At 40.8% G+C, this 23,996-nt stretch overlaps 1 protein-coding gene and 1 long non-coding RNA gene across 5 annotated transcripts in view; one reads left to right on the top strand and one right to left on the bottom strand.

Annotated features, from left to right (window-relative positions):
• PDE4B (phosphodiesterase 4B) overlaps positions 1–23,996 on the top strand; it is a 469,036-nt gene that overhangs the window by 439,235 nt on the left and 5,805 nt on the right. For 3 of the 4 annotated variants that reach the window (XM_077277476.1, XM_077277477.1, XM_077277478.1), the window contains 3 exons: positions 8,557–8,669; positions 21,044–21,137; positions 23,353–23,552. In XM_077277476.1, the coding sequence (XP_077133591.1) occupies positions 8,557–8,669; positions 21,044–21,137; positions 23,353–23,552 (407 nt within the window). Of the gene's footprint in view, positions 1–8,556; positions 8,670–19,417; positions 20,360–21,043; positions 21,138–23,352; positions 23,553–23,996 lie in introns of those variants that run through there. The other variant, XM_077277479.1, reaches the window with a different exon arrangement.
• The window catches only part of LOC143788095 (uncharacterized), a 155,125-nt gene continuing 139,737 nt past the window's right edge, over positions 8,609–23,996 (bottom strand). Inside the window, exon 3 of the long non-coding RNA XR_013218552.1 lies at positions 8,609–8,722. This is a non-coding gene — a long non-coding RNA (uncharacterized LOC143788095). The remainder of the gene's footprint in view (positions 8,723–23,996) is intronic.

Genomic DNA, 23,996 nt, shown 5'->3' with positions numbered 1-23,996 from the left:
AATATGAGTTTCACTTTTTGTATTGAAGAACTGAAATAAATTAACTTTTTGATGATATTCTAATTTGGTGAGAAGCACCTGACATTACCTGCACCAAATTTAACAGTGTCATAAGATTTTTTTAATCCATTTGGTGCATTTTAAAATATCACACTACTGTCTACAAATCGTATTTCACTATTTAGGCTTTGTTTTAACTGGAGTGAGTTTGAATCACAGAATGTTAGCATTGAGAGGGACCTCTACGGTCATCATGTCAAACCCCCTGCATAATGCAGGGTTCACTAAACTGAACCATCTCAGACAGACATCTGTCCAGCCTCTGTTTTAAGACTTCCATTGAAGGAGAACTCATCACCTCTCATGGCCACCTGTTATACTCATTGATGACCCTCACTGTCAAAAAGTTTTTTCTAATATCTAATCTGCATCGTCTCCCTTTCATTTTCATTCTATTACTTCCGTGTTCCACGTGCAAATGAGAATGATGATTCCTCTACACTGTGACAGCCCTTCAGATATTTGAAGACAGCTAGCTATTATGTCTCCTCTTAGCCTTCTTTTCAGCAAGCTAAACATTCCCAAATCCTTTACCGTTCCACGTAGAACATACTTTGCAGTCCACTCACCATACTGGTAGCTCTGCTCTGAACTTGCTCGTTTTTCAATCTTTTTTTTAAAAAATGTGGTGCCCGAAACTGTACACAGTATTCCAGATGAGGCCTGACCAAGGAGGAGTAGGGGGAGATAATTACTTCACATGATCTAGGCTCTATGCTTCTCTTAATACATCCTAGAACTGTTTGCCTTTTTTGCTGTTGCATCACACTGTAGATTCATGTGCAGTCTGTGATCTATTAGTATACCCAAGTTTTAAGAATATATGCCGTTGTTTAGTTCTATTTCTCCCATTCTATAGATGTAACTTTCGTTTTTCTTGCCCAGATAAAAAAAATCTTGCAGTTCTCCCTGTTAAATACCATTCTATCACTCATTGCCCATTGTTCAAGTTTATCCAGATGTTTCCAAATCAGTTTGTAACTTATTCCTTTTATTTCTCTCTGAAGTTGCAATTAATATGTGTGGCTAAAGCCACATTTGTAGAGTTGACCTTGGGCACTTTTGCAAAGTGTTAGGCTACTTTCACACTAGCGTTAACTGCATTACGTCTCAAAACGTCTTTTTTCAGAAAAAACGCATCCAGCAAAAGTTTTTGCTGGATGCGTTTTTTCCCCATAGACTTGTATTGGCGACGTATTGCGACGGATTGTCATACGTCGTGTCCGTTTTACGACGGATGCGTCGAAATTTGGCCACACGTCGTCGGCAAAAAACGTTGCTTGTAACGTTTTTTGTCTCCGCCTAAAAAACGTGTCGCGACGCATCCTGTGGCATACGTCGTTGGCTACAATGGAAGCCTATGAGCGACGGATGCGTCGGGACACGTCGTACGATGCAATGCAGCGCTGCAATACGTTTTTTTGCACTGAGCATGCTCAGAAGCTGGATTTTGTTGCCAATTGGCCAGACACCCCCAAATCTATATAAACCTGGCCTGGGCCTTCAACCCCACATATGCCAGCAAGACCCAGAGAGAAGACTGCCAGCCACAAGACCCCAGCCAGCCACGTATTTAAGTGCCACGTATATAAGTGCCACGTATTTCAGTGCCACGTACTATAAATACTATAACTACGTGGTTATACGTGGCACTTATATACATGGCACTTATATACGTGGCACTGAAATACGTGACACTTATATACGTGGCACTGAAATACGTGGCACTGAAATACGTGGCACTGAAATACGTGGCACTGAAATACGTGGCACTGAAATACGTGGCACTGAAATACGTGGCACTGAAATACGTGGCACTGAAATACGTGGCACTGAAATACGTGGCACTATGACTGTCAGAAAATGTTCATTAAACGGTTAGGGGTGAGGTTAGGGGTAGGGTTAGGGTTTGGATCCCTTTATCATCATCCGTAGTTCATTAATCGGATGTATCCAGAGTCGCCTCCGTCTCCGTTGCTGCAGAAGCATCCTACGCCTTTCCGCTGCCGCCTCCTTCTCCCGCACTATGATATCCAGGCGATTCGTCTCAAAGATAATGTCGGTAACCAAACTAGCAATGCTCACAAGAACACCTTCCATCGCTGCCACAAAACTAAAACCCTCAAAGATGGGCTGTAAAAACAGTAACTATATAGTTTTCCATATTTTCCAGTAGCCAATCAAATTTGGGAGCCTCCCTTTTAAAAACGGATCAGTCGTAAAAACGGATGCAACGGATGGTAAAAACGGATGCAACGTATGCAACGCATCCAGTATTTTCGACGGAAACGTTTAACGGATTTGCGACGGATCCGTCGAAATGCTGTATGCGTTGCATACGTTTTTCACTTTTTTGACGCATCCGTTTTTTCGGCAAAAAAACGGATTTGCGACGTAATGCAGTTAACGCTAGTGTGAAAGTAGCCTTAGGAGGGTGTAAAGTCCCCCCAAAATTGCAAATTGTTGTGCAAGAATCACATGTGCCAAAATGAATGCATGCTCACCTTAGTGTCATTTATCTTCTATTCCTCGGGTACCTCTTGGCTTATTGGTGCCAGATTTAGTCAGCTATGTATTACATAACATTTTAACGCCATTACTGTGGGGCGTAGGGGAATTGTCAGTGGTGGGACGAGGGCATGAATGAAATAATAAACACTGCTTACGTCAAGGAAGTGGCTACAAAACACATACACAGCTGAAACATAGCCAGTGCCAACTTTTTATTTGCCCAAGTTTAATAGATTCCACATCAGCAAAGCATACTGACTCCTAATGATCAAATATGTAATGTGCTCATTCCTCCGGTCCAGTGACCCCATCAGACGGATGTTTGATGAGAACGTTGCGATATGTCATAAATGTCGTATTTTGTTTTACACCATTGAAGCTGCAATCCTTGGCAGGTCTGGTCTCCTCCATGCATCATCCTGCCTGAGTCATAACTTATTAAACGCGCAAGGAAATAAACAGCCGACGGAGCGTGATTGATCTAACACAGAAACACCCGAAACTCTGCAAAAGTTAAAATCACCATAGTTAATGGGCGGTGTAATTAGTGTTGTATGGGTATTCAGTTCCACCCAAGACCTGGTCTCCTCTGCCACGTAAGTGGCCTGGATCACTATAAATGTTTTGCAGATTTGGCAGCTCATTAAGTGTTATTTTATATAAGACTAGTGCAGCTTGCATCACTAAGGCTAGTTTCACACTAGCGTCGGGCTCGGCCCGTCGCAGTGCGTCGGGCCGAGGTTACCGACGCTAGCGTTGTATACGCCGCACAACGGGGGCAGCGGATGCATTTTTCCAGTGCATCCGCCGCCCCATTGTGAGGTGCGGGGAGGTGGGGGCGGAGTTCCGGCCGCGCATGCGCGGTCGGAAAAAGCGGACACGTCGCACAAAAAAACGTTACATGTAGCGTTTTTTTGTGCCGACGGTCCGCCAAAGCACGACGCATCCGTCACACGATGGTTGCGACGTGTGTCACTGCGTCGCAATGCGTCGCCAATGTTAGTCTATGGAGAAAAAAACGCATCCTGCAAGCACTTTTGCAGGATGCGTTTTTTGACCAAAACGACGCATTGCGACGGAGGACAAAAAACGGCAATGTGAAAGTAGCCTAAGGCACCACTGGTATCTAGCATAGCGCATGAAAACTCAGCAGCTTGACTTCTTGGCATCTGTTCCAAAGGAGGACGTTGACCTATACGCACTTTCAGCTGTCATGCCTTTCCATTATCTCCTAGCCTCTTATTCCCCCTTATTATAAAGATTTTTAATTGTCTAGATTTTCCTGGGTCATAGACCCCCAACATGTCAGCAGCAAACATATAGCTATAACAATACAAATTGGTGCTGCTTGTATTAGTAAAGTAGGTAAAAGAGGGATAGGTGTGTATGCCACCTTAAGTGCAGCGTGGCTATTTCTTCCAGAAGTCTAATACCACCCACAGTGCTCGACAAGTGCATCCACAACAATTAACCATTAATGCCCCACAATTGCATCCATAACAGTTACCAAACACCATATTGTTGCCAGCCACAGTGTCCCAAAAATGCATCCAAAACATTATTCACCATGGCCCATATAGGTTACCAGTCACAGTGCCTCACATATGCACCCACTGCAGTTAGCCACCATGCCTCACATCGATGCCAACCACAACACATTATTTCCAAACTGCAATGTTTCCCTTTAAATCTGTTTAATGGGGGCAGTGACCTGTGTGGGTGATATAATCTCTCTACAGCGCAGCAGAATATGTTGGTGCTATATAAATAACCTAATCTATAAAATAGGAGTCAGACAGTTGTCTCACAGCCATGATGGATCGAAGAACCAAGAACATAAAGGATGAAACTAAAAACTATTTAACATACTGATATAAAGAAAATCAGGGAGACCGAGAATATAGATGGGCACAGATTGAACCCTGCAAATAGTGGGTGGCTCATGCATTTAATTTATGGGAAGATCACTAGTGGTGGGGAGAGATAGAAGCAATGTTCCATACATGTTCCAAGCCAGAGTTTATCAGGCTTTACAACTACCACATCGGAATCCAAGATCTACAAGAAAAATGAGTGCAGCCTCAAGTGATTGAAATCGCCATCACAGCACAATGTTAGGAAATAGGAATTTATAAGGTCTTGATTTACCCATTGCATTAATGACCATCTTGTTTGGTGACATTTTCTTATTTAAAAATATTTGACTTTGATGAATTTTTAGTTCTTATTAATTTATCAGCCTGTTTTGCAACAAAAATACAAAGATTAGCAGAGATATCACTGTGGAATTAGCTGTAGAAATGCTGCAAACGTATCATAGATTTCAATAGCATGTTATGGATGTCAAATTGAAGTTATGTAGAAAATCTGCAACAATAGGATGAGATTTTCATTTAATCTCATGCAAAACACTGGGACTGTCCTATCCATTTTATTCTTAGTCTGTGGGTCATACTTGCGCGAGTCTCTCGCATCAATACCCGGCGCTGCCACCGTCACTCAGGACCGGAGTGTTCGGCTACATGCAGCCGATCCCGAGTGCTGGGCGGCAGCGCCGGGTATTGGTGAGAGAGACTCAGGCGAGTTTCTCACATCACACTCGCAAGTGTGACCCACGGCCTTAACCAGAAAAACAACTGCTGTCCACCAGATGGATGACATAGAATTAACACATGGAAGGTCCAGGTTAATACTCCTATTTCATATGAGAAAGTTATCTTTCAAAATGGAGGATGTTCTGCTAAATTTCAAAAGGTCTGGGTTCTTTGGATGAATAGCCTCCTGACTCTTCACCCTCAAGTATGGCAGTGGTTAAATTTCTATCTTGATGTGTTCTCTTTTGTTATGTGTGTTCTGTTTCTCCTTCCCTCATCTCATCTGAAGTATTGGGGACCTGATACCAGCATTCTGGCATTTTGCTCATGGCTGGGTTCTCTAATATCAGTCCTGATGTCTTAAGGTACCTTCACACTAAACGACTTTGCAACGATAACGATAGCGATCCGTGACGTTGTAGCGTCCTGGATAGCGATATCGTTGTGTTTGACACGCAGCAGCGATCTGGATCCTGCTGTGATATCGCTGGTCGTTGCTGAAAGTCCAGAACTTTATTTGGTCGTCAGATCGGCGTGTATCGTCGTGTTTGACAGCAAAAGCAACGATGCCAGCAATGTTTTACAATGGTAACCAGGGTAAATATCGGGTTACTAAGCGCAGGGCCGCGCTTAGTAACCCGATATTTACCCTGGTTACCATTGTAAAAGTAAAAAAAAAAAACAGTACATACTCACCTTCTGATGTCTGTCACGTCCCCCGGCGTCCGCGCGGCTGCTCATAGCTTCCTGCACTGAATGTGTCAGTGCCGGCCGTAAAGCAAAGCACAGCGGTGACGTCACCGCTGTGCTTAGGGCCGGCGCTCACACAGTGCAGGGAAGCTGAAGGCGAGGGACGCGACAGACACGGCAATGTAAGTATGTAGTGTTTGTTTTTTTTACATTTACACTGGTAACCAGGGTAAACATCGGGTTACTAAGCGCGGCCCTGCGCTTAGTAATCCGATGTTTACCCTGGTTACCCGGGGACTTTGGCATCGTTGGTCGCTGGAGTGCTGTCTGTGTGACAGCTCTCCAGCGACCAAACAGCGACGCTGCAGCGATCGGCATCGTTGTCGATATTGCTGCAGCGTCGCTTAATGTGACGGTACCTTTAGTCAGAGAGTCTTTTATATTTATTCATTTCCTTGTATATATTCTCCCAGGCTGTAAAAATACGACTCCTGTTTTTGTATATGTAACCATTTAATTGTATGTCTGTTTTGTACTAATTAATTGCTGAGGTTTTTTTGCAACATGATAAACAAACATCAAGGTTCACCACTGGCATCTCCCTTTGCAATTGCTGACAAATTACATCCTAGATGTGCTTGATGGAAGGCAAGTCTGTATACGCTGCAGGCCATATTACCAAGTTTAGGACACACAGGCTGCTCACAGTAGCACCAGCAACATGCGGTCTGGTGTTGTCAGATAAAAAAAATGGCTCTTGGGACACTTTGGAGAAATGGACGCACCACTTGGTTCACGACCAAATGAATGTAACACCAAGCTGTTATGCTACTGTGTCGGGAATAAAAACTAGAGGAGGGGTCCAGCTACTGTACATTATGCCACCCTATCCCATAATCCCGGGAGTAGGACCAGTGTGACATTTCTAACTTATTGCATTTCCCACGTGATCCCCAGACCAATCTTTGGCTATCATTGCATCCAGGATAAGATAGGACTCAAATCTGAAGAGCATAGACCTCTAAGCCAACCTCCATTACCACCTTGTTTTGCATCATGTTAGACTTTGTGTGAGGTCAGTAAAGACCTATAGCTGGACATCTGGCTCATAGCCCAATGTTATGCAAACATCTTCTGTTGGGTCACTTGCACAGAAAGGAACAATCACGAAACTATCGATGTGGCCTTTTCTCCAAGGCGTACCAGGAGCTGTTTTTCAACATCACAATGCTAAGATGCATGCTTCTCTTACTACTGTGAGCAGTCTGTGTGACCTAAACCTGCTACCATGGTCTGTCGCTTCTTCAGACTTGTCTCTCAACAAGGACATGTGGGGCATCATTGGTTGGCAGTTACACAGGAGCTGCCAGCAGCGGATCCTGATGATTTGCCCAAGTGCATTCACAGGCAGAACCTTCCTCAAACGACCATTAATAACCTCACTGACAGCAGCTAAGTCTGTGATTTCTACATGTGGAACTCACACTCCAGACTGAATAAATTGAGACGTTTTGAAAATGTGGTTTCCATTTTTTAATCATTTGTAGATCATAAACTTGTCTATCGATCCTGTGATTTTCATGATTCTATGACATTACCTTCCTGGTGTTGCATTATCAATGTTGAGCAGTCTTTATAGACATGCAAAATCCATAGTAAAGACACTGTTAAACAGGTTAGGAATCCCATTTAACTTAAATGAACTTTATAGTAATCCCTACTTTTAATATACTTTTGCTGCGTGTTTTTATCTTAATAGGTATTAAATTCACTGATGATTTCTTAATATATCACTATAGCTGCTGAAGCTCCTTTTTTCTGATATGTAGCCCCTAAAGATAAAATTCTAGCTGCCTGCAGCCACCACTTCGGGGAGTCGACTGCATATTGCTTGTCCACTGAACTCAATAATAAATCACTATACAGTGAGCTCCCCAATTGGTAGCTGCAGGCTGCTATAATTTTATTATTTACTTCTGTGTTGATGCAGGGAATTTGGAGTACTGTATCAGAAAAAAAGAAACTTTAATTTAAATAAATTTATAAAGATTAAAAAGTTTATCAGTGCAAGCTATAAGACCTAAAATGGCATGGTGTTAAAAATAAGAGATACTCTGAAAAGCAGATGTTTCTTTAGTTATCCATTTTGCACCATTCTTCACACGTTACTATTATTGACCCCAGTTGTATGAAGTTAGGGTCATCCCACTGTATTAGGTACCGTAATTGCATGAAGCCAGTCTTCCCCCACTATCAGGTGATTATACATGTAGCATATTGGAAGATGATATATACGTTGATTGCAGCTGTTGTACTCATAATAAATGGAAACTTTGGAAAGCTTTGTGTTGCTCAACTGTATGAGCGTGGTGATTAATGCTTATAAGAAGTGAAGAGCAGCTTCTGAGGAATGGCAGGGCTGGAGAAGTATGCAGCCAGTGTTCAGACTGATGATCCTCCCACCCCATGCAGGAAGTTAGTTCTCATCTGACATCAGCACAGGGTTTGATAGAAAACAGGCAATGCTTGTGTAGAGCTCAGACTAGTGCTGAACAGTAGAGAGGACAGGACAGGCTGCTGTTGCCCATGATGAAGGAGCATTGCTCAGCTTACAGTACAGTGTGTCTCAGCTGCGGTGGTGGACCTGAAGCCACCATGCAGAGCCTGGAGCCTGAATATATGTCCATGCGTTTGTTTGCAGATGACTCCTATCAGAAACTTGCTATGGACACTCTGGAAGAGTTGGACTGGTGCTTGGATCAGCTGGAAACCATTCAGACATATAGATCGGTCAGCGAGATGGCATCAAATAAGGTGAGTGTCTGCCATGGACCACCAGCAATGTCCTATGTTTGTGTTTACTCTGTCTGAAAAATATCCAAAGGAATATTTAAGCACATGGAAGCAAGAAAAATATGTAACGTTCAATGCAGGGAGTTCACTAATACTGGTGTTTCATACAGCCCACTGGATTAAGTGCACACCTAATAAATTTGGTTTGTGATTATTCGGTAAAGTGAAAAGAGTAGCGTAAATTAAGCTAAAGTATTTTAAAAGAAAACTAGCACCTTTTTCCCCAAAATTGGTTTTGGCAAATGTGAAACTTTTTTTTCTGCCAGAAATCTGTCACAAATAGTTTGATAAATTCTCCCTGATTATTTCTATTAAGTGTCCAAACCACAATATTCCAGTATGGTCACTTTGTTGCAAAACTACAACTCTCAGCATGCCCAGTAAGCACAGTTGAAAAGCCACCATGTGCATGACATGGACTGCTATGAATCTTGCACTATAATTCCATTTGCTTACAAAATACATTCCAGTTGTGGTAACAGCATGCCATGCCAGACAATATATGGATGCTACACGTATATTCTCTATAAATTGTTCAGCTTTGAAAAAAGAAAATTTTAATGTCTGTCATATGGAGATGAAAACATGATCCGTTTATAGACACTGGAATGACAAATCCCAGAATACATGTGCCAAGCAAATACAAAGCAAACTGGGAAATTAAGTCCAGCACCAGTTGTAGAATTGTGGAAAGTTAATGATCCTGAATATGTAACACCGTGGAGGTTATCATTATCTAGAATCTAATCCGTAACAATGGTGAATACATAAGTGTTGAGATGGTCCTAGAAGAAGAGCCAAGTTTGTGCTTTGGGGTGATATCAGCACGGCAAGGAATCTGGCTTGGCATAAAATGTGTGTATAACTTCACGGGAAACATGAATATTTTATAAGGTTAATATTCTAGAATGGTCAGGTTTCTGCATTTATTACACTTAAACCCAGTCAGGCTGTCAGATGTGCTGTGTATTTTCAGAGGGGTTTATCAGTTGTCTATGATGCCATCCTAGTATATTACAGTAGGTCAGATACTTTTGGGTTGTCGCTGCGTGCAGGTGATTTGTTTGGACACTGGTACTTAAAACTACAGGCTAGTTATCCACATACACATTCATATAAATATAATATATGTGTATATATGATATTCAAACCTGGCAATTGCTGGACTGAGTGCTACTTTCTGTATTTCTTATATATTTGGACTGAGTGTTACTTTTTGCATTTGTCGTATCTTTGGATCGAACATTACTTTGCACACATCTTTGGAGTGAGCGTTATTTTTTGCATTTTTCATATGTTTGGATTGAACATTACTTTGTGCACTTCTTGTATCTTTGGACTGTTACTTGTTGCATTTGTCGTATCTCTGGACTGAGTGTTACTTTGTGCATTTGTTTTATCTTTGGAGTGAGCGTTACCTTTTGCATTTTTCGTATGTTTGGATTGAAAATTTTTTTTTTTTTTTTTAAATCAGATACATTTTTATTAAACATATCAAAGTTTACAACCACTCAGAAGTCAATATTCATTTTTTGTTTAACAAAAGAAATACCCCCCTCCCAGAAACCAAATCCGGAGCAAACAGTAATTTGTCCATATTTACCAAATGAAAACAGAATTGCAAATTCTTGTATGTTATACAGTCTAGTATTGGATACAAATAACCATCAATTATTCCCATCCAACCATGGCTGCCACAATTTATGGAAAAATCCCAGCCTGTTCCTCTTAGTGTATATACTTTTCTCAAGCTGAATTATATGGTTCTTTTGAGTAATGAAATCCCATCTGGATGGAGGTTCCTCTCTGATCCAGTATCTTGCAATCAGTTTTCTTGCAATAAACAATAGTCTTGCAATTGCAATTTTAGTCGTGTTGTCTTGGACTGAACATTACTTTGTGCATTTGTCGTGGCTTAGGAGTGAGTGTTATTTTGTGCATTTGTCAAATCTTAAATGCAATAATTTGTCCCCACTAGTACATTACAGGGAGAACTTTCACAAACATTTCATCTCCCTGCACGGTCACCACCTCTGATTACCGATTATGAGGGTATTACAGAGATTTCGGCACATTGCAGTGACTGCCTCTTTGGTTGGGGATTGTACAAAAAAAAATACAAGCAGTATAGGATCAAAGCCTGTTTGTTAATTTTACAAGCAATAGACTTGTTACATTCACAATTAATAACTGAATGGTTTTACAGGTGTTGCAGGGCTGCAATTATATAGCACAGTCGTGTTTTGTAATTTTACATCGGAGCTACAGATGTAGCAAAGATTAATTTTACTGGTGCATTAGAGATGGGTGTTACAGATATCACAGAGTTGGATTGTACAGCTATATTGGAACTTTGATTTTATGAATATATTCTTTATTTCACAAATTTGGCAGGGCTGGGTTTTAAAGATTAGCAGAGGTGAATTTAGTGGATATAATATTACAAAACTCGATGTCAACCAACATTTCCGTACAAGTTAGAAGACAAATGTACAACTGAGATTATTTTTTCTACAAAGTGACCGCTTGTTATGATCGCATAATAATAATAATCTTTATTTTTTTTTTATATATATAGTGCTAACACATTCCACAGCGCTTTACCGTTTGCACACATTATCATTAGTGATGAGCGAGTGTACTCGTTGCTCGGGTTTTCCAGAGCACGCTCAGTTCAGAGATTTCGTTTTCATCACCAAATCTGAATGATTTACAGCTACTACCCAGCCTGAGTACATGTGGGGGTTGCCTGGTTGCTAGGGAATTCCCACATGTAATCAAGCAGGCTAGTAGTAGCTGTAAATCATCCAGCTGCGGCAAGGAAAACTAAATCTCCAAGCAAAAATACTCGGAGACCACCACAGCGGGGAAAACCCGAGCAACGAGTATACTCGCTCATCCCTAATTATCATCAGATCTTTATGTCGTTTGTCTTTTACTACCTGAAGTGTTTGGTTACAAAGCTGCAGATTTGTTTTTTTCTTTTCCACACAGCAATGACATAGACTGAATTCCAGTTATATGATTGGCATAAATTTACCAAATGGTCTCATAATTTCTATCAATGACACAGTGGCACACATTGACTATGATACATCTGACCAGATTTATAGATCAACTGTTTTCCATTCAGCTGCTGGAAATATAACATCCCTGCCACAGACTTTTAGTGGAGCTGTTTTTCACTTCACTTAATTCTTAATGATCAAAATAATTTGGCACAGTGAGGAATGTACTGGATTCTAATATTCTAGATATTTTTAAAATATAAGTTGCTGCAAACCTGAAGCACAATCTATATATTACTACAAAGTGCAAGGCTCCCAGCACACAAAGCCCTACCACTGTGTCATATTTTAAGATAAATTGGGTGTACTTGTTCTTTAAGAAAGATGGACCTAGGATACTTTAGTCTCTATGTACTAAGTAGCCCTCTTGTAATATTATGTAGCCCCCTAACAATAAAATGTAAGTACTATATAGCCTGATACTATATTTGCATTGCGTAGCCCCCTAATATTACTATATATGTAATATGTAGCCCCATTATAATACTATGTATATGGTATGTAGCCCAATACTATGCAACTCCCTGATGTTACTATGTATTCGCCTGATGATAACACTATGTAGCCCCCTGGTAATATTACGTACCCCAATAGTAATAATAGGCAGCCTCTTGGTAATACTATTGAGTCCCTTGTTAATACTATGCAGCCAGTGATCGAATGCTCATAGACACTTGTTTTGAAAACAGGAAGTTTCGGGAAAGAATAAGAGGAAGAGATTGGGAATGAGTAGAAAGAATGAGTTGGACCCCCCTTTCTCCAATAACACTCTAAAATGTGACCCACCTTCCTGACACCTCGCTCCCTGAGTTCCTGGCCCGGCGTTACCCCGGCCAAACTACGTCATGGCAGCAGGAGAGTGGGCAAGACACAGCTGTTAAGTGTGACTCTAGTTTCCTGTCTCCTTCCTGACTTAGGTAGAAGAGACTATGATTACAACAACAAAAGCCTCAGCTCTCTCCAGACTGCAGGGGATTAGACAAATTGATTCAAGACATTTGAGACATTAGATTCCATGCAAAACCTTGTTCTATGTGGAAGGAAAACACCCAGTGGGTATTTATTGTTTAGGAAGCCAGTATAATGTCGGTGGTAGGGATACAAATATTATTCCAATTTCACCGTCTAGGACTTGGATTTGACCTTGAGGGCAAAAAAAAATCTTAGTTTGATTACTGCGGGAATGGTGTTCTATTCATACAAAGGGAGGGGTAGTGGTAAAACAAAGACTGGTTCCTATGGGACACAAATGACACTGAAGATGTGGGACATTTTAAGTAATATTCCAATAGAGGTGAATAAAAAATTATCAGGGCCTGGTAATCTTTTACGTAAAAGTCCTGAAAATCCAGGTCTAAATGAAATGGCAATTGTATAGCACTGCTATAACAGATCTAGTAAAACTAAGATTTTATGGAATTACTGTCCTGGGATAATACAAGTCGGCTTCAACGTTTTATCACTGTGAAGGCATGTAGTATATTTAGTTACAGGGCACATTGGTATTTTAAATATCAGTACTATGGCTGCCATATGCAATTACTGAAAAAAGGGAAGTTTATCTAACATTAGTGTAGCAGAGCTGAATTCATCCTTTGTCTGGTTCTCATAACTCACTAAGAATGCAGCCAGAATATCTATCAGGATATCTATCATGATAAACTCAGCTCTGCTACATTGGAAGGGGACAGTACACTTTTTCACTACACCCTGCAGTCAGGGATTATAGGGAAACTATGTGATGTCGAGTTGTGGGTTTCTAGCTCTGCTTTGCCTTCAGGTTGTCTGATGAACGGTCCAGGCCAGTAACACCTCCATCGCTGAATGCAACCATTGTCCCCTCATAGCTCAGCAGGGTTATAAAACATAAGTCAGCATGTAACATGACAGCTTGGCAACTGCCATCCGGATTTTTACTTCCAGGGAGCTACACCGGAGGTTTGGAAATGCTACTCGCAGGATAAATACTTTTTTTGTTTGGTCACTTTTTCCTGATTTGCTCCAGTTAATTAACTAGTGAAGGAATTTGGAAAACGTGTTTGCCAGGAGAGTTTACTCAACATGTTTGTCACTTTTATTTCAGAATTTTGTTTTTGCACGGAGTCACATAGCACATAATTATAATGACTCTGCCGAGATGGTATATAGCGGCAGAGGGATTCTGGGTATTGGCAAGAAAACCTACAACTTCTCCAGACCTTATATAGAACAGATATAAATTATAAGATCTGCATATACTGTATTTAGGGGTCTCACTCCCGACATTTAGCCCCCACTTTAGCGACAGGGCTAGGTCCATTGATGCTTCTGTCCTTAAATGTAGCATGTAAGTTACCAGTGCCTTCAATAACAAAATATGACTAAGGCTTGTGATGGCTTTGTCTGGGAAGGCAGCGGGAAGGAAGCTGCATTAATACAGAGGACACAATAGATAGCTGAAACTGCGTAAATTACTTCCTTTGTAACCTCTTAACATGCAGAAGAAATAAGAATAAGGAACTAATTCGAGGTCCAGCCTACAGCACTTATTTTGTGATCACTATCACACGGTATTGGATCTGTTCATCGTCCCTACTGCAGACTGGATTCTAAGCATCCTTATGGCCATTGGACGTGGGCATTAAATAGCTCCTTCACCAACAGGCTACATTATTTTCTCTGAGATAAGAGGCATAAAAGTTGTCTACCAGCCATTCAACCCACATGATTCTCTGCTGAGTAAAGGGTGATATTGGCTCTGATCATTGTCAAAAAGTTTTGGCCAGACAGCACTTCCATTGCTTATCTCCAAGGTGAAAAAATAGACAGGAAAAGCCAAGCCTGGAAAGTCAGTTTCATAGTGGCGCAAACACTCATTTTGGTATGACTAAGTTCCTGAAGTTCTGTTTGAAGGATCATTAAGGGGTCAGTCACAGTACCTCTAATAAGAGAGACAAGTTTGGTTCATTCTGGAGAAGAATTAATTTAGATACCAGTTTTCCCAGAGCGCATTACCTGGCCTGTTGAAGTTCCTATCCCAAAGGAAAATGGAAGCCACTTTGATTTACAAACTCCATGAAACGTGTGTGCTGGATCATGACCTATGACGTTGTGTTGGCAGAAGTAGAGTGGCGTTGAAGAACATCATACATAAGACTATAAGGATGACGAAGCATCACAACATTTTATTTTCCATGATCTGACACCCTCAAAGTTACACCACAGATTCAAAATCAGATATATTATGGTCTTCTCAGTTCCCTAAAAGAGAGCGACTCTTTAGGTGTGTGGTCCCATAGAGCCACAGTACTTGGACAATAAATTCTCAGAAGGAGGAAATTGATGAAAAAGACAAGACGTGACATTGATACAAACTGCAGAACAAGAATTATTACTCTGTAGTTGCCCAGGAATCTTCCTCGGAGTACGTGTATCACAAGGCAAAACACTGAAACAAAGGAAATTCAATGAGACAATGGGAAGGGCACTTCTGTCATTAATATGGGCAAAGGCGTAGATGACTTTTCCTCAGCATGGTCGGAGGACACGTACGAGGCATTGTGGAGATCCATCTACTGCCTCTGTCAGTCACTTCTAACGCTATTTTTGGGCTCTGGGCCAAGAGCCTATGTGCCTCTCTGCACAGCATGCTGGTATCATTTCTTTTGTTAGACTGCCAGGGGAGATAGTTTGCCCACTAATACGTGTCACTTCCTCTGCCTGCTACCAGGTTGTTTAGTCTTTCTATTACTGCTAAATGATTTGTCTTTAAGATAACAAAGCTTTTAAGAAATATTGGTTCATTGTGCGGCCCATAATAAGGATTCAAGATCACATCCTCACCTTCTATAAAGGCCTGTACGACGATAACTTTCTGTCTTTAACTCTATTCAGTCCTACAAGGGATTTTAAGACCTCCCCAATTGTTTTTTGGAAAAATCAGGCCATAGATGTGCTGGTATTTGTAGATCCACAACAGGTCAAGGGTCACAGGTTACCTACTTGCTACCATTGATGTTAATAACTTATCCGTTTATAAAGTAAGCTAATAAAGTAAGCTAGGGCGATCCCTTCAGTGGTTGTCACCTACTTTTACAACCTTTTTTTATGTATTGCTACAGCCCCTGCTTCTGTATCTGTGCACAACTAGAATTATCTACCATTATGTGTATATGGTCTCCCCAAAAATAAGTAAAACTAAGTATTGGCTAAAAAAATATTTTTATCAGTGGTGAAGAATGGCACAATTCAAGAACTTAAACGTGCCCAAACTTGAAACGATGAGACCAAGAAATAAATGACAAGGAACAGTAAAATGCGTGTACGGCCAATCGCTAAATGGAAACATATCCCTTTAAGGGACCATAGACCTGACTACAGCTAACCTTAAACTTTCACTGCATGTACTTTAGCTTTATGTTTGTACTGAGCTCTGAAGAGAGCCATGAACAGCTGTTCAGGGATCCTGAAAAGACATTTCAAGATGTTTGATCATTGTGTGGGAAAGCTGAGACTCTCACAGCCTATGACACCGCACAGTCAAATAACAGTGGGATGATATGTGCAAAAGTCCAGGCTTTGTATCATTTATTTAGTTGCTCTGAACATCCCGAGCCTCGCCAGGGGGCTGCACATGCTTCGTGTCCCCAGTCGCACACAGTCCTGCTTTATTCTGCAAGAGTTTTGCAAAGCGATTAACGTCATCAGAAACCCACATGAACCATAAAACGAGAAAAGTCTGTAAACCACTTCCTGCCAGGCCTGTCTGTGATTATGTGTAGTGTGTGCATTGAGGCCGGGGCCTGCCACACAGCTATAGGAGATGATAGCAGATCAAAGGGAAGCCTCACATATGTTTATCTTTCTTTACACCACTGCGTAGGTTGGGATTAATGCACAAAATACGTGGAATTTGTAAAAGACGCAGATCTTTATCAGATATGCAGGGTTGGTTTATATTCCGCGACCCTAGAACATTGTATCAAGGGATTACTTAAATAGCAATTCCATTATTATTGGAAATTTTCCCTTTACCACTGGAGCCATAAATTCAGTGCTGAATATGGTGGCTGGTTATGGCCGCCTGTATACTCCAAACGTCAGACTTTCACAAAACAGCACAAGTTTGAAGACCTTTTTCTACGTCAGTTAAAAAAAAAAACCAAAATTTTGTTCAGCCATTTTAGTTATGGTATAGGAAAAGATGGAAACCTGGGCAATTTGGCCTAGTTATACTTGTCATGTTTTGGTCATTAGCATCAGTCTCTGAACATGCAGAGCAGGTTATTGTAAATTTTGAGTTGAGGAACCGCTTTCTTTGAATACCTCAACATGTTTTCTCCACCCCTGTATGCCTATAATCTCCCCTTGCATGCCACCTTACTCTGGGCAACAAGAAATATCTCACGATTGTTGATTTCTATTAGGATTTGGAGGTGCCCCGGACATTTGCCAACTCTTAAGGAAATTCATGAGTTTTCGCCTTTTTTGAGAACTTCTCGGACCTTTCAGTAGCACTGGCAAATATGGATGCAAAAATGTGGCAGATTTCTTCCACACTTACCATAGGTTGTGAGTTATTATTACTTAGCTCCATTGCATTGAAAATGGTTGAGCTGCAATACCACACTCAGCCTGCAGACAGGTGTGGCATTATTTTTTAGTAGAAAGCAACAGTATTTTTTTTTATTCTGTTATCTACTTTAAGTAATTCACTAATTTCTAATTATAGTGGGAAATTGCATACAATTACACCCACCTCTACATCGATAATCCTCGTCTATGTAGACTTCTCATTGAGGTAATCAAGTGACTCTTACGTTGCCATCATCATATAGATAAAGAGGGTTAAACGAGGTCTATTCTGTCATCTCCATGTGTGAACCTTCCTTTTACGTCGTCTTAAGGTTGTGGTTTGATTAGAAGTTGAACATAAAACTTCAGCCGGGGAAACCCCATTTAGGTCAGGCGCATGTTACATCTGATGAATGTTAATGAAGCGCGTTAGTCACTGGTGAGAACATGACCTTTATACAAGACCCAAAAATCAAAGGGCGACGTGCACCAGAATCTCTGTCCAGACTGTCAGAAACTGAGCATCTTCCAGGTTTATGGATTAGCTGTTTTTTTTCCTTTGTGCCATTTCTGTCAGTCTCGGTTATCCAACAATTCATGAAATGAATATTCACGGAGAATTGCTCAGTGATCTGTGCAGACAACACAATGCGACCTCCCCCTTTAGGGATCTCCAGCAAATGGCAGCACCATTTCAGAAAAGAGACACAGTAGCAAGATGAATGGGAAATGTCCTGCCCCATCTCCTCAAGGATGAACATGCACACATGATGCACCCCTGTGTTCAAGGGACCATCCTTTATAAAAGGATAAAATAAGACCCCTGTTGATTCTTAAAGGAATACTAAACGTAAAGTCAGCAGCTAATCTAAATGAAAATGCTGCTTCTATCCTCAACCTCTATGGAGAATCTCCGCACTGAAGATGAAATTGTGGAGTCATAATCCTATGAGTCACATCACACTATTATAAAATGGCTGATAGCAGAAAACAATATATATTTTTTATTTCAACTGCACAATAAGGAAAGTCTAGAGGTTCAGTGTCCCTTAAGATTAAAGTACCCTCTGTGTCATCTGAACCTCTTAAATTCTTATTAGGAATGCAGCGCTTATATTATCATTTAAACCAGGTACTTAACCATATTTGTTTCTTCATCAGTTATGATTTTCTGATTTTAGATTTTGCACAATAGGGTCAACCATTTTTCCTGAGCTTCGGTTAACTGTATATAGAGATTTGTTTTGCAGCAGCCACATGAGCCGTAGGATAAACTGTTCATTGACTATGACTTTGTGAGACAGTGTGGTGGTCCTGCTCTGTGCAGAGGTCACTGTGCAGAGAGGGCAAGGTCATTTCTCTCGAATTTCCTATTAATTTGCTACATTCATAAATATTGGCTTTCCCAAAGCCGCAAAGATGCATCTGAAATGAGTACGACGTAGTCTCCATCATTTTCGTGATGAGCACCCGGCTGTGTCTTTAAACACTGGCAGCAGATGTGTGTGCTGTACTAGATCATCGGTTCACGTCTGAGCAGAAATATATAATACCCAATAAGTGCCAGCCCCAAGCACAAGGTTAGCTATATAGTGAATATATTGTGTGTGATCAATAGTGGCATACTGAAGTAGAGTGAGAAGATTCTGCAGCAGGACTATGAATTGCACCAAGTCCTTCTGTGCAAATGCTCTAATCTAAGCACTGCAAGTGACCTTTGCAAAGCACAGCAAGAATTCACAGTCTTTTAAATTTCTTGCAATCTACAAAATTGGGTCAGCTATTTGAGACAGGAATTTAGGGCACTGCGGTCCAGCAATCCTTGCTTAATGTAAAGACATGATGCACAGCGACAGAGGTGGAGACCTCCATCCATTAAGGGCTAGAATAAAGGGTTAATATGGAAGGGGATGCCGCGGAATCCCACAGTGAGAATGATTGCAGGAACACCATATTTAATGAATGATTTCATCTAAACAGGAGTGGTACAGTACAGAGGCTCATGTGATGCAGTTGCCATGACAACAGAATATTCCTTAAATTGGCTAGATTGGAAGCTGCTCCCGGGTTTGCAGGGATTTGCACACTGCATCTCTAGGTTTCCCACGAATAGAGCAGATTGGGAGGGAGGGAAGGGGGATATGTAGTGGGGGTGATGTCATCCTCAACCTGCCGAAACTGAATTATTTATCACAGCCAAAAACAATAGATCCCGATATTATCCTGAAATTTGAACCTGTTCCTCTTGACTTAATTGCATTACTGTATCTTACAATGATTAGATTGTATTACTACCATGAGGTGCGAGGCACAACAAACCTCTAGAAATCCCATAAAAAATTGCATGCACTTTAAAATAATTACACATTTTTGCTGCCTTAGAAGGATGCTCTGTGAATGTGGCTGCAGAATCTGACACCTTTTGATAAATTTTGGCATTTGCTAATCCTCAAAATAAATTGCAGTGATTTCCAAACAGTGAAGGGTTAAATACCCAGGCTGCGATGTGCCACCTACAGGGGTGGTGATGCTCTATTCAATTATGCAGGGACTTCCACCATCTTAATCTCTCTCCGTTCAGAGCGATGGTGCACCAAGACTGACAGCCCCCTCTCTATCGAATAATTATTACTTCACTGCATTGCTCAGCTGAGCACGACTAATGTGATACAGAATTCCCACTAAAGCCCGGACGGACGGCTCACGGGCACCAAGTGCTTGCATTCGGACGACCGCCTGCACTCTGCCATCTGCATCTTTTGTGCTGTTCCTGCCCATAGTTTGTGCTTTGCTACCATGGAATTAAGGAGCTCTCGCCTCCTTGAGCTAAAGACATTTGTGATCTGGGAGCTAAGTCCCAGCGGTTGATTATTATTTCTTTGCTTGCTACCGCAACTGATTTCCTGGGATCTAGTGATCGCTTTGGAATTCCTCTGTATGAGATCTGAATTATTTGCTTTTAAATCTGGAGACGATTCCAAAATGCCTGAAGCAAATTACTTGCTATCTGTGTCTTGGGGCTACATCAAGGTGGGTATCTTTGGTATGCGGGGACCACCATGAATTCATATGGAAATATAATGTGTACATGTGTGGTTTATGCATGTATTTATTTGTATATTTTTATTTATTTTGTATTATATATTGTATTATAAATTACTTTATATACTATTTTATTATATTATACAAGGTTTCATGAGTTGGGCATACTAAGCTTAACTGTATATTTTTGGAAATGTACATGCATGGTTTTGCCTGGTCGACCATTTCTCATCATGCAGTTGGAGCCTTCTTTATTACGAGATTTGCCTTAAATAACCATTATGAAGTTCTTCACATCTATTTCTGCATTTTGTATGCTTTCTACGTGATATCCCGGAGTTTGTGCTTTGTAGAAATGTGATTAGGACAGCAATATTTGCGCTTTTCATGATAAAGCAGAGGCAATGTCACGTGATGGTCCTGCATCTGCTATGAGCGACTATTATCACTCTCATCAATCACACAGAGGTTTAATCTTTAATGACTTGTCATATTCTCAGTCCACCGTTTTGGATCTGGACATGGAGTCCAGAGGTTTTTATATTACAAATTTTTCATTCCGAGATCATGGGTTGGAGATTGTAAGGAGTTTGTGACCTTTTTAAAAAATAAGGACAAATAATTTTGTGTCTGCACATGTGGCTAAATTTAAAATTTTCTTTGTTCTCACAGTTCAAAAGGATGTTGAATCGGGAGCTCACCCATCTCTCCGAAATGAGCCGTTCAGGGAACCAGGTGTCTGAGTATATCTCCAGCACATTCCTGGGTAAGAGCGCCTTTCATTTGCTGCATACCCACAATCCTTTGCCAGGTTGACACAGCTCTTGTTAAATGACCATTATTAAATCGCTGCAGGCAGGTGAATCTCTTTATTCCAGTGGAATTCCACCGGAACTCCCTCACATTTGTTAAATATACTGTACAAGAGACACGTCGTGCAGCCTGGAAAAGGCAACATGGATGATGCGCTTAAGGTCACATATGAATCAGATCTCGGCAAACACATGTCATCACAACAGTCCACCCCTCAGATGAAGATCTTCCCAACACAAAAAAAATTAAAATGACTTCTTGAGTATAAGCTCAATGATACAATCCAGCTACATTTGTGATACAGATGTATTTAGAGAAAAAGTATGTAGATTGTGTTTCAATGATTTTCCTTCCCGACAATAAATACAATGAATGAATACATATTATATACACTGGAACAAATATCGCTGGCAGCAAATTTGGCCTCCACAGAGTATGTCATCCGGCCTACAGTCTTGGAATGACAAATCCTGTAATGGATCACTACATAATTAGGCAGATCTGTCACTCACAAGACTGAAAAAGGTTGAAAAATATTTTTTTTTTACAGGAAATGTTTTGTAAAGATATGATAGATTGTTAGGTAGATTTAGTTACAAGGTATTCGATAGAGAAATAAGAGATATAGAATAAAGATTTAGACTGTATATAAAATACCTGATATTGTATAGATAGATTAAAAAAAATCAAAAACAGGCGTTCTATATAATGATAATAAAAAAGGTGACAATTTATTTGATGAGAAAGTATAAGACGTTTCAATTTCAATTCTGAGCCTTTCTAGCTTGGAGCCAAGATGTTTTATATTTTGGCATGGAATAAATTGTCAACTTTTCCACCATGATGACAAGGAATCGCTGCCTGTATATGAATTTAATATTTTGGGGTCCAGTGGCTTGGCTCTTTATTCTATTTTTATTAGTGCAGCTTTACTTTGTGATTTTTTGGTATGATGTGTATGGCCAGAATAAGACTGAATTCACACATGAAGTTTATAATGTAAATGTTTGAGTCAAATTCGGCAGTGGATCCAGGAGGAAGGAGATGTAGATGTTCTTCCTTCATATTTTCATGGCTTTTAAATGAATTTCTTGCTTTAGCTGAAAAAACTTCCCGGAAGACTGCAAGTGTGATAGGATTTTCATTATTCCAGCGGGGGTGGCATAGGGCTTTAACATAAGAAAGACAAGTGGGGAATCCCTTTTCTGGAGAGGATTCTGAGAGCATGTTAAAATCTGAAGCCTGGGATGTCATTTGTGATGCAGATGGTGACATCATACTGTTTATGAACCACTGAGATTCGTCTAAATATCCGAGGTGCACTTTTCTTGGGGTGGCTTCTGGAGATGACTGGTGATTTCACACACTCTCCAGGAGATTCTACCCAGGAACTGCTCATCAATTCTCCCCGTCTAAGCTGCGGCCCAGAGGGAAACACCTATTACTGTCAAAGTGATGGCACAAGTGAATAATAGCTGCTTTCTTTGCTGCAGCGCTCCAGACACAGCTGCAGAATCAGCTCAATTAGTCTCTACTGTACAGAGGCTTTAATTAAAAATCAAGCGCATATCTGGGGCCTGTTCAAGATGGCCGAGTGCAAGTGAAGAGGAATGCCATAACCTAAATTATCACACCTCACAATCCTCTGTCCACCAACCCCGGAGTCCAAGGGCTATCTTGTCAGGACCCTTCGCACACATCATCTTAGATAATATGGTAGTGCTATAATAGCAAAATTATGGCGCAAGGGATCCCCCTGCATGAATCAAAATGATGTAATAATCACGTGCATCGTAAATCCAAGCTGTTAATAATGGCTCTTTCACTCTGGGCCACAGCTTAGGCCCGAATACAAGTCTATTTAGTTATTTTGTAGTTCTATCTGATAGTGAAAAAGCAGAGTGACAACCAAAATGTCTGACAACGCGATTCGCTTCAACCAGCGTCTCGCGTGTAATTATGTAAGATCAGTCATTCAGGATTCTAGAAAAGGTGTGGGACTTCCCTATGGGGGATAAAATGTCGCCATGTCACCCAGACTTCCCAGAAACAGCTGTAATATTGTCCATATTTCTTACTCTTTTTTAGGTTTACTCATTTAAATATGATTTTTTTGTTGTTGTTTTGTTAACAAAAATAAAATGTTTCTATCTCTTTTGTCTTTGCAGACAAACAAAATGACGTGGAGATTCCATCCCCGACACAGAAAGACAGAGAGAAAACACAGAAAGACAGAGAGAAAAAGAAGCGGCACCAGCTGATGACACAAATCAGTGGTGTGAAGAAGTTAATGCACAGCTCAAGCCTGAACAACACAAGCATGTCCAGATTTGGTGTCAAGACGGAGCATGAAGATTTGCTGTCTAAGGTGCGAATACAGTGGATGATGGAGGTCCTAGGAAATTTGATTTTCCTTCATTTCTGCTGTTTGAGATCACAATAATCTCAGTGATTCATATATCTTTGAAAGATAAAATTACTTAATATATCTAATTTACCCACCTATATCATACATAGCAGCCATGTTACCACAGCTTTACACAATGATACAGGAACCTGTCCTCAATGAGGTTCACGGTTTATTTCAGCATCACTGTAGCACCAGCCCTCCATATTTCCCACCGCATATCCATGCTGAGCATGCAGGTGTTCTCAATGGAGAGAGGATAGCAAGACAGGAAAGGGTCAGACATTGCTGGAGGCAGCCTATAACTCCCAAAAAATAAGTATTATGCATGTTAAAATGCAACATGCCTGCACCTTCTTCCTCACCATCTGCTGTTGTGGAATACCAGGAAACCGCCATATATAT

This window comes from Ranitomeya variabilis, chromosome 8 (genome assembly GCF_051348905.1).
Source record: "Ranitomeya variabilis isolate aRanVar5 chromosome 8, aRanVar5.hap1, whole genome shotgun sequence".
Classification (NCBI taxonomy): domain Eukaryota; kingdom Metazoa; phylum Chordata; class Amphibia; order Anura; family Dendrobatidae; genus Ranitomeya; species Ranitomeya variabilis.
This window is presented reverse-complemented; position numbering and strand designations above follow the sequence as displayed.